Source organism: Accipiter gentilis, chromosome 5 (assembly GCF_929443795.1).
Source record: "Accipiter gentilis chromosome 5, bAccGen1.1, whole genome shotgun sequence".
Classification (NCBI taxonomy): domain Eukaryota; kingdom Metazoa; phylum Chordata; class Aves; order Accipitriformes; family Accipitridae; genus Astur; species Astur gentilis.
In genome coordinates this window covers 9,783,028-9,797,019 of record NC_064884.1, presented here as the reverse complement: position 1 = coordinate 9,797,019, position 13,992 = coordinate 9,783,028, and the positions used below count along the sequence as shown (strand labels likewise).

Genomic DNA, 13,992 nt, shown 5'->3' with positions numbered 1-13,992 from the left:
AGCAGAAATCTCCGCTCCGGCTGTTTTGCCGGCAGTTCTGCCAGGGACACCTCGTTCCTGCGAGCCGACGGCTCCGGATGGGGCACCCAGGGAGACAGAGTCCCCTGGGAGTAGCGGGCTCCCCCGGCCTCCTGCATCCCAGCCCCGGCACTTGGGGAGGGGTGGGGGGTGGGGGGGTGACACAGAAGGGGGTGACGCAGGGGCTCTGAGCAAAGCGTGCCGCCTCACTCCCCAAGCTCAGAGGAGCCGTCGCGCTCAGCGAGCGGTTCGCCCTGCTATTTATACCCGCTGCGCGCGAGAGGAGCCTTTCTGTATAAATGAAGCTATTTTAAAGGTCTTGGCCAGGTATAACTGGTTTAAACAAGGCCGGTAATGACTCAGAGGGCTATAAATGTCCATCAGAGTCCTCAGCGAAGCAGTCGGGGATTGATCTCCTCGGCAAGCAGCCTCCCGTTGCGCTGCAAAAGCCCAGGCAGCCTGTGGACGCTCCTGTCCCCATGCTCCAACAGCAGCACCCCTTCGAACTCCCTTTGCCCGTGACCCGGGGGTTCGCAGACGCGGTTCCTTCACAGTTACCTTGGGCTCTGTATGGGCACGGGCCCTGCGGACCCCCTGTCTCCGTTCTCCAGCCAGAGGCTGCACAGCTGCATCCCTGCAGCAGGTTGAGCACCATGAGGTCCTGAGGGGCTTGGGCACAACGGGATGCCCCAGTGACTGGTTTGGGTGGTCACATCGCTTCGGTTTTACGGGACGCGTTAAGTCTTTTGTAACTGGATCCCCGTTTAAGGTGATGGGGACGATGAGCTGGACCTTGGGCAATGCGTTGGACTGCCTTGGGCTGCACTGGCGTTGCTTTATGCCACTCAGTAGCGAAAACCAGTGCGTTCCTCCTCCCTCAGCCCTTGTGGGAACTGAAGCACCTTCAGACGACGCCAGGCTGGAAGGTTTCCAGCAGAAAGGGGTTTTGTTAGGAAATAACAGGGAGTTATTTAAAAAAAAAGCAGAGGTTTTGGGGAGGAGTCTCTATATTCAATTTTTCTGTTTGTTTTCTTATTGTAAAACCAAAGACATTTCAGTTTTCAGAAACTGATAATTAAACATAAAAAATATTTCCCTTGAATGAAACCAAGACCTGAATACTTTGGTCAGCCAGGTAAAAGTGCCCCTGTCTGCCAGGGCCTTTGGGGATGAAGCTAACGAAAACGTCCGTGGCAGAACTTGCCTGCGAACTGAGGAAGACTTTCTTTTCTTCTTCTCTTTTGATCTGGAAAGCCAGCATCGCTAGACATCTCCGTCAGCACCTCCTTCTCCCTCCGCTGTGTGAAAGCAGGGGAGCTGGAGCGGCCCCGCACGCCCCAGGCACTGGGATGAATCCGCGAACTCCAGGTTTTTCACACCAAGCCTTCTCCCCCGGACATCATTCCAGATGCCTGCGCATCTTGTTTACCCAGCAAAATGTGCTCGTGGAGAAAACCAGCGCCGGGGCATCACGTGGGCCACGGTAAACAGCCAGCAGATGCACTCTGTTTATTTTGCTTCAGAGCCTTTCCAGAAGGCACCCTTTTGCTGGTGGGCTCCTCAGAGGGGGCTTTCGCCCGTACCCGCATCCTACGCGGTGGCAGATGCCCGCTGCTGGCAGCCCTGCCGGGGCTTAGCAGCAGCCGTGGTCCCGCCAGCGCCCATCACACCACGCCAGGGTGCTGCGGACCAGCAAGGTCCCTACCTTGGGCTGTCGTGGCACCCAGGGGCCATTAGCAAACGCTCTCGGGTTTCCCAGGTGCCTCTCGGGAGCTTGTTGTCTCCATCGGTAGCGGGACCGGTGCTCACCGAGCATCCCGCCGATGCCGGTGAGCCGGGGGGACCTCCTCCATCCCCGAGGGGGACAATAATGGGACTTTATTCCCCCCCTCCTCGTCACATTCTTCAGGCACTTCCAGGGTTTTATTTTACTTTGTGGTGCCAACCACTGATTCCAGCAACTCGTTACCTTCACTGGCATGTTGAATAATTACAGAGTGGGGAGGAACGTTAAAATAGCACCTGGAGGACTGAATACGCCAAAAATAGGGACGCCAGCCATGTCCCGACCGGCCAGATCCTTGGGTACACTTGTGGATGAAGTGAGTTTGTCTGTGATGGAGTCCCTGAGAACCTGAGGATATCATTCCAATATTAAAAAGGGAGATATCCTTGGGCTCTTGAGCAGACATAAAAATTATAAAAATTTTGCATACTCCTGACTCTTCCTTTGTTAGACTTGTTAAAACCTTGGAAAATATTTTCATGAATTAAGAAGGCCCATTAAATGTTGAATCTAATTAGGAGAGACTTGGCTGTAGAGTTCTTCAAATAGTTAAGTCAATATTATACGGTGTAATTGTGGTAATTCCCTGGCGGTGCCACAGCTGACGATGGCCTGTTTTAGCGCATAGGTAACTCCGCGGCTGGGGGAAAAACTCTCCCTGCCATGGAATGTCACTTATTTCAATGGTTCCCATCTGAATCCCTGAATGAGCAGAGGATATTGTTTCCTGACGTGCCCCGCCGAAATCCCAGGGCCTGCGGAGGCATCCTTAGGAGCGGGACCCTGGCGCACCTTAGCGAGCCGACACTGATCCTGACCTTGGGATCAGGCCATGCCGGAGAGCCGGGCTCTTTCTGGCTCTGCCACAGGACTACCCAGAGAGCTTTGGCGAAGCTGCTCGACCTCTCTCCAGCCTGTTTCCCCAGTTCAGAAATGTGAATCCTCCTCCATCTCCTCCTCCTCCTCCTCCTCCAGTTGTCCATTCTTCTTGTTTGAGTGAAAGCTCCCGGGGATGATCTCAGCCCAGCAGAGCCCCTTGACCTTACAAAGAGCTCCTTCCAGGGATCCTAAAGGAAGAAACCGGGAATAAAGCTGGCGAGAGGGAGTGCTGCCGGCAGCACGTGGCACAGGGGCGGTGGCAGGTCCCCTGCCCCAGCTTCACCTTCGCCTTTCCCTCTCCCCGGCTCAGACCCAACCGCTCCCACCTCTTCCTCGAGTACCTCCGTGCATCGATTCATCCACAATTTTCATGCCTTATCAGGGGGAGGCCTCAGTACATGCCGAGGGTAATTGCGGTGGCACTGTACTAGCACACCGGGCCGTCTCCCTTCCTGGCAGGCCGGCTGCCTTTTGTCTCTAACAAGATCTGCAGCTGCGCGGACTCCTTCTGCTTCTTGTTATTGGAATGCCTCTCTTCTTGAGGGCAACGACTGCTTCTATCTCACAGGAGAGCCCCTTCCTCAATTAAAGAAAAAAAAAAGCCAACGCATTTATTTTGAAACAGCAGTGCAATTGGGAGAGTTCATTATATTGGATTAATTATGATAATTATCAGTAGAAGGGAGATAATTACCCTGTTTGTTGTCAAGAACAAGGTAAAGGGTTTTTTTTTTTTTTTTTAATTATTATTTTCTTTTCCACAAACCAGCTTGGCTATGCAGTGCGGGGGGCACAGGGGAGGTGAATGCCAGCACCAGGGCTTCACCCGCTCCCACCTTAGGGCATGTGGTTCATCGCCCCTCGGCCTCCAGCTGCGGTTACGTGCTCACCTGCTCGCTTGCCACCGAAGCCTGGCTGTGGGTCTTGGCTCAGAGCGTCCTTCCCCTCCCAGCAATGCCCTGCGTTGCCCTGGTCCTTACACGAAATTGCCATTGCAGCCCAGGCAGCCGCACTGGGCGAGTGCCCGTCCCTGGGAGCGCCGGGAAAGAGGGAGCGGGATGCGCTTGCTGCCGTCATCGTTGCTGCAAGTGATGGACACGGCCGAAAAGCGCCCCAACTCCTGGCAAAGCTTTGCGCCGGTCGCCGGGAAGGGAGAGATGGCGTCTCCAGTCATGGCTTCTAATGCAAATAAGAACGTAATTTAAAAATTAAATTTAAAATAAATATTAGTTAAATATTAAAGAGAAGAAATCATTTTTAAATGGCCGGTGTGTTTCTCAGTAACCCAACCAGGTATATTTAAATAAGACACCACTGAAAATGTTCAATTTTTATCATTCTAGGTATTTATAAAAATGTTTCTTACAAGGCAAGCATATATATTTTACTGCTGCTTTTTCTATTCTCTTAAGAGATCCTAATTTTAGCAGGTTTCCTGAGGCCAGCGGTGTGGAAGGCTGCCCTTGTGAGAGAAGGGAGAAGGAGGTGGAGGCTGCGGGACCCAGGTTATTCACAGGAGCAGAGATTCCCGTTGCTGCCCGCTGAGTTGATCCCACATCCAGCCACCTTCAGATGAGCCGCTGTCTTTGTAGGCCCACGTTTATGAATGCAAATGCTTGCGTAGCTCAGAAAGTGCGCGTCCTTGTGTTGCAGAGACAAAGCCTTTGTCTGAGCGGGAGGACGTGGTCACTGTAGTTCACCCTCGGTACCGCGTCCCCAAGATCTGCACGCCAACGATGCTCTGGGGGCGCATGCTGGGAGGGATGCCCCCGTTCCTTGCGACACGGGAGGTGTGTTGGAGGAGGAGAGCTTCTCCTCCTCCAACACATGCTACATGGAAGGTCCTTCATGTCCCGGGCAGGGCGAGAGACTTCAACTGTGGGACAGGCAGTGAAGGATGCAATAACAGACCAAGGCGGCAAAACTGGATTTAAGTGTCGGGGCTGGAGCAACAACAGTAGGAACATCCTCTGTAGCTGAGGAGTGGCCTCAAGTGAACATTGTGGGTCAAAAACCCAAGTGAACAGGACTCTCGTGAAAGCAACTCTCCTTTGCCGCTCCGCAGCTTCCAGTCCACACGTGGCGGGCGGTGACAGGAGGTAGAAAAACCTCACCTTTGGCGGCAACAAAATCCCAAGTCCTGCTGACCCGAGGGGGAAACGGCACTTCATAAAAGGCGGCGTGAGACCGGGACCCACAGAGCCCTGGGCGTGTCGGAGCCTCCAGCCACTCCTCGTGCCGAGGTGCCAGCTGTGCTCAGAGCGTGCGAACGCCTGTGCCGCTGCAGGACGAAGGCCTGAAGGTGGGTGAAGTTTACTGCGCGGGCGAAATTCTCATTATGGCCTCTCTCCTCCTCCCGCGGAACTTGCTGGGAACTTCAGTACCAAAGCCAACCACGCTGAAACCACACACTCACCTCCCGCACCTCGTGTGCAGAGGGGAAAAAATGATGGTAAAGCTAACCACACCTTGCCCTAAACGGCTGAAGCCAGCTGCGAGCGGGAAGCTGAACGGATGGGACCTTCGAACTGATGATCTTCACCATGTCCAGTAGCCACGTCGCTAATTTTACTGAATTGTCCCCAAACCCTCTCTTCCTGAGCCTTCTGACTGTGCTCCAAAGGAGCAAAAACCTCTGCGGAGACGTCTTAGGTCGGAGAGTCCGGTCTTAAGACAGCTCCGGGGTGCAGGTCACCCAGGAGCAACCCCCCCCCCCCCTTCAGCCGTGACCCAGGGCAGCTGATTTGGGGGTGAATATAAAGCAGCCGGTGGAGGGGGGGGGGTGCCCCCCCCCCACCCCCGGGGGAGAAGTCTCTTTGGCCTCTTGCAAAGAGGAGCGTACCCGAGCCATTCGGAGTGGGACCCCCGTCCCGGGGGGGATGCAGCACCCACACGGCGGCCCCCGGGGGTCCCCCGGGGTGTCGTGTGTCCCCCCCCCCCCCGGCCCTGCGGACCCCCGGCAGGCGACAGGGGGCGCCCCGTCACCGCTTTTAGCCGCCGGGACGGCGGAGGGGCCCCTCCCGGTGTGGGGGGGCAGGGCCGCTCCCCGCGCTTTTGGGGGTACCCCCTCCCCAAGGCGCGGACAGCCCCCCTCGGGTCATACCCCAGCCAACCAACCTCCCCGATTCCCTAAGCAGGGGTAGGAAAGGGCTGGGGTGGGAGGGAGGCGGGCTGCCGCTGTCGGCGCGGCTATCGCGATAGGAGCGTGCCCTCCTGGAGGCAGTGGGGTTGTTTCCGTCTGGCGATGAGACCTGAGGGTGCTGGAGTCCTGCGGCGGGCGGGGGGGTCCTCCCAGTGCGGGAGACCCGCGGCGAGGTGAAATCCTGCTCTCTGGTGGGTTTATGTTGGATGTTTAAAAACTATCGCCAGCCTTCGCCCATCGATGGTTTGGTGTGTCGTCGTCCCCCCCCCCCCCCGGGAGCGATAAATAAATAAATAGATAGATAGATAAAGAAATAGATAGATAAAGAAATAGATAAATAAATAAACAAACCCGGCTGTTTCTGGTTGGTTTTGGGTTTGGGTTGGGTTTTTTTTTTTTGAAGGTGGGGAGATATAGGTGGGGATCTATGAAACAGGCAAAACCAAACCCCCGGGAACGGGGGAGGCGGCCGGGGCCGTACGCCGTACCTCGGCGCCGGGGGCGGGGGGGGGGGGGGGGCAGGCAGGGATGCTGCCGGGGGAGGCACGGCCCCAGCCCGGGGAGTTGGGGGAGATGTGGAGGTGGAGGGAAGCCCCCCCCGCTCCCTCCCGCCCGGAAAGGAGCCGCGCTCCGACCCCCTCCGCCGGCCGGACCCCGCCGGGAGCCGCCGTGTCCGCAGCGCCGATGGGGCGGGCGGCGGAGCCGGGTGGGTTTCGGAGCCGGGTGATTTTTTGTCGTCCGTCTGTCCTTCCTTCCTGCCGCCTTTCCCCCCATCCGAGGTTGCCGGGGCGTTTCGGCAGCGGGAGCGGCGGAGCTGCCCCGACGGCGCCCACCGGGACCCCGCACCGGCCGGCCCGGCGCCGAGGTGTGTGTGGGGGGGGCGGCGGCTCCCCGACGACGCTTCTCCCGCACCGCCCGCCGCGCCGCCGCGCCCCCCCCCAGCCCCCCTTCCCCTGCCCTCCCTGTTTGTTTTAGTTACGAATTTGTTGTAGGTACCTGAGCCGGAGCCCGGGGAAGAGCCAGAGCGGCGGCTGCCGGGCCCGCCGATGGGGCAGAGCCGGGGCACGGCCGGGCGGGCGGCGGCCTGAGCCCCGGGGCCGGGGGCTCCGCCGAGCAGCCGCGGGGAGAAAAGGTGCGTGGGGCTGGGAGCTGCCTCCCGTCGGGGCTGCGGGGGGGGGTGGGGGGGGAACAGCTCCCGTCGGGGCTGCGGGGGGGGAGTAGGGGGGGGGAAGTCGGCGCCCGTCGGGGCTGCCCGGGGCGGGAGGGGGTGGGGGGGGGGGCGGGGGTGTGATGGAAATCGGGTCCCACAGGATCCCCCTGCAAAGTCGGGGGGAAGCGGGGTACGGGGGTGGGGGGGTGTCGTCCCGGCGCCCCGGGGTGCTGCCGGGCCCCCCGTGCTGGGCGGCGGGGTGCGGATAGGTGCGCGGGGGGCCGCGGAGGAGCCTCTCCCGCCTAGGTGTGAGCTGATTATTCAAATGGGCAGCCGAGGACCTGGGGATTGGAGGCTCGCCCGGCCGCTCCGTGCTATATCACTCGGGCACCCACGTCACTGCAGCACTTGTCCTCCTCTTCCTCCTCCTCCTCTTCTTCCTCCCTCCTCCCTCCTCCTCCTCCGGCTCCTCCATCGCCTCCGGGCGACTCTTCGCCGCGAAGCGCTGCGAAAACCCACCCAAGGAGCAGCAGCGAAAAAGAAACCCCGGCCCCAGCGCCGCTCGATCCCCCCCCCCCCCCCTCTTCCTCCCTCCCTCCTCTTCCTCCTCCTCCAGAGGCTCCGACGGAGGGGAGGGAGGGCTGGGGACTTTTTTTTTTTTTTTTTTTTTTTTTTTTTTTTGGGTTGCTCTCTGTCGTCGTTTGTTGTGGCTGTTAAATTTTAAACTGCCATGCACTCCACTTCCAGTATGCTGGGAGCGGTGAAAATGGAAGGCCATGAGCACACGGACTGGAGCAACTACTACGGGGAGCCCGAGGTAAGGAAGGGAGCGGGGGTTCCGCCGCCCCCCGCCCCTGCCCGCCCCGGTCCCGGCCGGGGTCCCCCCCGACCGTGCCAACCCCGGGACAAAATTAACTTTGGCATCAAATCCCGAGCCGGGGCTGGCTGCCTGCTGCGGGCAGGGCTGCGCCGGGCGCGGGCAGGGGCGCGGCGGCAGCGCGGCTGGGGGGGCCCGGGGGGGGGGGCGCGGGGCAGCGGGGTGCTGCCGGGCGGCCGTTCGGCTATTCCCCCCCCCCGCCTCTCCCCCCGGTATTTTTCTCGCTCCGGGCGGGGATGTCCCTTCCCCTTCCTCCAACCTTTGCAAGACGGATCCGCCGATCCCGCTGCCATCCCGTCCCTTTTTTAATCTCTCTCTCGCTATATGTATTTGTTTTTCATTAACGAGAAAAACACCACCCCCCCCGCCCCGGGATTTAACCCTTCCCGGCCCGCGGGGCACGGAGCCCCGGGGCTGCAGAGGCTTTCGCCGGCGGCGGGGCGGGCTGGGGTGGGGGTGTCCCCCCACCGCTCCCCGCTCGCCGGGCTGCCCTTGTCCCCGACGGGGCTACCCACCTGCCTCCTCCCCGTCCCCCCCCCCCCCAATCTCCCTCCTCTCTCTCGCTTGCCCCTGCAGAGCTATTCCTCCGTGAGCAACATGAACGCGGGGCTGGGCATGAACAGCATGAACACGTACATGACCATGTCGGCCATGAGCACTACGGCCAACATGACGGCTGCCACCTCCATGAACATGTCCTACGCCAACACGGGCATGAGCCCCTCGCTCACCGGCATGTCCCCGGGCGCGGGGGCCATGCCCGGCATGGGCTCAGCCGGTGTGGCGGGGATGGGTGCCCACCTGAGCCCCAGCATGAGCCCCATGGGGGGCCAAGCGGGCTCCATGAACGCCCTGGCCCCCTACACCAACATGAACTCCATGAGCCCCATCTACGGGCAATCCAACCTCAACCGCTCGCGGGACCCCAAGACCTACCGGCGGAGCTACACGCACGCCAAGCCGCCCTACTCCTACATCTCCCTCATCACCATGGCCATCCAGCAGTCACCCAACAAGATGCTGACGCTGAGCGAGATCTACCAGTGGATCATGGACCTCTTCCCCTTCTACCGCCAGAACCAGCAGCGCTGGCAGAACAGCATCCGCCACTCGCTCTCCTTCAACGACTGCTTCCTCAAGGTGCCCCGCTCCCCGGACAAGCCGGGCAAAGGCTCCTTCTGGACGCTGCACCCCGATTCGGGCAACATGTTTGAGAACGGCTGCTACCTGCGCCGCCAGAAGCGCTTCAAGTGCGAGAAGCAGCTGGCCGCCAAGGACAGCGGCGGGGCGGGCGGCGGGGCGGGCGGCGGGGGCAAGAAGGGGCCCGGGCAGCCCCCCAGCCAGCCCCTGGGGGAAGGCAGCTCCTCGGGGGGCTCCGAGGGCTCAGCCGGCGCCGAGTCCCCGGCCAGCGCCTCGCCGTGCCAGGACCACAAGCGCGCCCTGGCCGACCTGAAGGGCACGCCGGGGCTGAGCCCCGGGGAGCCGGCGGCCTCGCCGGCCCAGCACCTCCTGGCCCCCCCCCATGCCGGCCTGCCCCACGATGCCCACCTCAAGCCCGAGCACCACTACGCCTTCAACCACCCCTTCTCCATCAACAACCTGATGTCCTCCTCCGAGCAGCAGCACCACCACCCTCACCACCACCACCACCACCACCACAAAATGGACCTGAAGGCCTACGAGCAGGTGATGCACTACTCGGGCTACGCCTCGCCCATGCCCGGCAGCCTGGCCATGGGGCCCGTAACGAACAAAAACGGCTTAGAGTCCTCCCCTTTAGCCGGAGAGACTTCTTACTACCAAGGTGTGTATTCTCGGCCCATCATGAACTCCTCCTAAAAGGGGCGAGGGGAAAACCTCCCCTGGCGAGGGGGGACCCCCCCTGCACCCCCCCGCAGCCCCCTAGCAGCGCGATGGACTATGAACGCTATCGAGCACGGTACATATATATATATCTATCTATTTTTTTTTTCCGTTGGCTCCAGATGTTTGCATCGGTTCGGGAAACAGCAGCCGTGTGTCTTGCAAGCATCTCGGCCCGCGCCGAGGGCAGGCGCGTTGGTCATCCCCCCCGCCCCCGGCCCAAAGCCACCCGTGCCCGGGGGGGGCTGCGATTCCCTTGGTTTGCCTTGTGGGGTGGTTTGATTTGGTGGGGAGGGGCGGGTTGGGGGCGAGGGGATGGGGAGAGGGGGGTTTCTGTTGGGCTTTTTTTTTCGTTGTCGTCGTCGCAAGGAGGTATAAATATATCTATTTTTTTGTGTGGAAGTGACGGGGAAAAAAAACAAACCACAAACAAAACGAAACCCTCTTTCATTGTGAAACCCATGCTAGTTTTGAATCCGAGGACCAAAAGTCTTGTAACATTGTAAAAAGGGGGAAAAGGGGGGGGGGGGGGGGAGAGAGAAAAAAAACTACGAAAAAAATCTTAAAAAAAAAAAAAAAAGTCAGGATAGATCGTTGTAATTGAAACAAACGCTTGATGTTACCGGGAGAGTAAACTACTTGGATCTGATTAATTTATCGTTTCTGTATGCTTTATTTATGGCTTATAAATGTGTATTCTGGTAGCGACTAGCCAGATTTTCACAGAACTCTATTAAAGTGTTATTGGCGGTTTTTTTCCCCTGCATCTCTGTTCCGCCGGGACTCGCCCGTCTCCGCCGCCGGCCCGGCCCGCCGCCCCCCCCCCCCCCCCCCGCCACCCCCGCCATCCCCGGCCGGGCTGCCCCGACGGCGCGGCGGTACCGACCCCGTTTCCCTTGAGGGGGGCTCGGCCCGATGCGGAGCCAGCCCTGGGGGTGTGAAGGCAGAGAGGGGAGGCCCGGGAGTCGGGGAGCCGGTGTCGTGTGTGTGTGTCCCCCCGCAAAGCCTCGGGGTCGGGAGCCGTGACCGTGGGTGAATCAACGGAGCCGCGGAAGCCCTCGGCCCGCAATTACCGGGCAGTGCTAATTGGGGGGGGGGGAGGGGGAATTGGGGCTCGGAGGGGCAGCGCATCCCTGCTCTGCCCTTCCCGGGACGGAAGGCGGGGGGGGGGAGCCGCGCTGCCTCCGTCGGGGGAGCTAAACCGGCGGCGAAAAAACGGCGAGCTTTTCGGTTTGCCTTTCGACACCTCCCGGCCCGGCCCCGGCGGCGGAAGCCCCCCGCCGCCCCATCGCCCCCCCCCCGGGCAGCCCGACCGGGCTGGTTTTCATTTATTCCCCCCCTTCCCCTCCGTAAATACCCTGCCCGTCTTCCCGACCACTTGTTGTTTTTCCCACGCGTTTACGGCACTCATAGATGTTGCTTTCCGAAATAACATTCAAATCCTTCTTAAAATTCCGCATTGTCCGCGGAAAGAGAAAAGGGGAGAGGGCGGGGGGGGGGGGTGGGGGGGGAGAAGGGAAAAAAAAAAAAAACCCCACCGAAAAAAAACCCCGTCCCAAAAACAAAACAGGGATCCAGCCAGAAATCTGTCCGTCTCTATACGGCAAGGACACACACGTTGTGAACTAAGGCATGCAATGTGTTTCATTAGCACATAAAAGGCTCCCGCGGGGAAGGAGCACGGGCGCGGGGGTGCCGTCGGTTTGGGGAGAGGGGCGGCGGGCCGTGCCGTTGTCCCCCCCTCCCTCCCCCCCGCCTCTCGCCGCCCGCCCCCCACCCCCGCCCCGGGCCGCTGCTCCGGCCCGGCACCGGCCCGGCAAGGTGCCGTTTGGATGCCCGCTCCAGAGGCAGGTCTTCCCCCCCATATATACATTTATTTTTTGTTCTCTTTTCCCCTTCCTCTGGCCTTCTTCACGCTGAAATGCAAGGGTGGGGACTTGGGGGAGGGGGGGAATCCCCACGCTAGACGTTATTTCTTTTTCTTTACACCCCCTGGCATTTCCCCCCCCCCCCCCAACTCGCCCGCCCCCAGCCTTACTGCAAGTGCATTCTTCTCCTGCCGGTTTAAGCAACCGTGATCAGTGAATAAACAAAGTCAGTAAACAAAAAAAAAAAAAAACAAAAAAAAAAAGGGGGGGGGGGAAATCTAGATCCAAATTCCAGGAGGGTAAACTTTCAACACCACGTCATACTTCAGCAAATTTACACAGATATTATATTGCGTCCCTTTCCTTCCCCCCCCCTCCTTTTGAGCCATTGTGCTTAACTGAATTTTATAAAGCTGATCGATATCTTGGTAAAATATTCATTTTTAAACTAGCGGGCAGCGAAATCTTTGCTTTGTGCTAAAGTCAACAGTAGCACCGTTTCAGCTCCAATAAATGCCGGGATGCTTCCAGCTCCGGCAGAGCCGGGGCGCGGCGGGCCGGGCCGGCGGCCGGGGCGCAGGTAGGTGACACCCGCCGCTCCTTCTCCTGCTTCTCCTTCGATTTTAACTCCCACCTTCAGCTTCTCTTCCATCCCTCCCTCCTCCTCCTCCTCCTCCTCCTCCCCAGCTCGCCTTAGAGCCGGCGGGGAGAGCGGGGCGCGGGGGGGATGGATGCTCCCCGCCGCCCCGGCCACGGGGTTTTGGGGGGGGGGGGGGGGTCCTGACCCCACCACCCCTCTCCCAACCGAGTCGGGAAAAGCGCCGTGCCGACCTGGGGAGGGGAGAAAGGGGCTGGTGGGGTGTGTTTTTTTTTTGGGGGGGGGGGGCAGGCCGTGCAGGAGCGGGGTGCGGCGGGAGCCGGGGGGGCTCGGAGCGCCGTTTCTGCCCGTTTCGGCCCCAAAGCCCCTCGCCGAGGGGGAGAGTCGTTGTGGCTGGCTCGGGGGGGACGGACGGGGACGTGCGGGGCCAGACTCCCGCCCTTCTCCCGCTCCTCCGAGCCGGGCGCCTCGGTTTTTACTTTTTATTCTTCTAATTCTTTTTTCTTTTAGTGCCCCCCACTCCTTCTTTTTTTTTTTTTTTTCCCTCCCCCCCCCCCCCCCCCCGTTGTCCTCCCCGGCTCCGTGACACTCTTTTGTTTCGGGCTGGAAGCCACCACGCCTTGTCTGCCCCCGCAGAGGGACATTTCTCCCGTGTCCGTGACACCGGGAAAAGCACCGCTGCCGGGGTCGCTGCCGGTACCGGCGGGCAGGACCCGGCCCGGCTACCTGCACCCGCGTGGGCAAAAATGGGAGGGGGGGAGATTTCCCCCGCCCGTATTTCCTCGATATAGGGGAAAACGGGAGTTTTGGCGGGGACGGCGGCTCATCCCGAGGCTCGCCCGCTCTCCACGCCTCGCGCCGGACACGGACACGAGTGGCATGACCCACGCTGGGAAGGAGCGGGGCGGCGGTCACCGGGACCCTTCCCGCGGGGGCTGTAGGGCCCGGGGAGGGGACACGGCCCCGGGACCGGCTCCTCGCTCCCGCCGCGGCCGACGGCCGGGATACCCGAGCCCGGGAAGGCGAGGGCAGGAGCGGGTGGGTGCGTGGGTGCGTGTGTCCCCGGCCCCGCGCTGCTGTGACAGGTTCCATCTCCCCGGCGAGAGGGGAAGGCGCACGGCGGTTAATGGGCTCTCAATAATTCATAACAGCCCGGCCCGCTCGTAATGCAGCTCTCCGCGCTCGCCAATTACTTCTCATTAAACGCCTGTCGCCCGCGCGGGGAGGGGGTCGCGAGTGGGAAGGGAAGGACTCCGCTCCGGCCCAGCGGCATCCCGGAGCATCCCGCCCCGGTCGGGGGTGGGGGGCCGCGCCGTCCCCGGCCCCAACGAGACAGCCCCGCGGCCGGGCCGTGTCCCCCGCTCCCGGTGCACGGCTCCCTGCGGACAGACAGACGGCCCCTGCCTCTCTGCCCGCGGCCCCTGCCTATTTTTTTCCCTATTCCTGCAGCCGAGCGTCCCCAGCCTCCTCAAGCCCCCCCCCCCCCCCCCGCCTCCCCCGACTTGCGTTTCCCCGGCTAATAGCGGGGCAGAGCGCTCCGTTTCGGCCATTAACACCCACCTCCCCCCAACCCAGCTTTATTTTTCGGGGGGACCGAGTGACAACCGACGGCGCCCGCCAGCGTTTGTGAAGGCTGAGCCGGATCGGGCAGGGAGGCTGCGGGCGGCGGCGGGGGAGGGGGTCGCAATCTGGGCAGCTCCGCGGCGACGGGAGCCGCCGGCCTGAGCCCCCAAAGCAGCCCCGACCCGCCGCTCGCCTTCCCCCAGTTATTCTCATATATATATGTATACATATATATATATTTTTAAAAT

The 13,992-nt window shown here is 60.9% G+C and overlaps 1 protein-coding gene across 1 annotated transcript; it reads left to right on the top strand.

Moving 5' to 3' along the window:
* The first annotated feature begins 7,705 nt into the window (after positions 1 to 7,705).
* FOXA2 (forkhead box A2) lies at positions 7,706 to 9,925 on the top strand. The gene is made up of 2 exons (XM_049801143.1): positions 7,706 to 7,792; positions 8,429 to 9,925. The coding sequence occupies exons 1-2, from the start codon at positions 7,706 to 7,708 to the stop codon at positions 9,689 to 9,691; spliced, it is 1,350 nt and encodes a 449-aa protein (XP_049657100.1). The 3' UTR covers positions 9,692 to 9,925.
* The last annotated feature ends 4,067 nt before the right edge of the window (positions 9,926 to 13,992 follow it).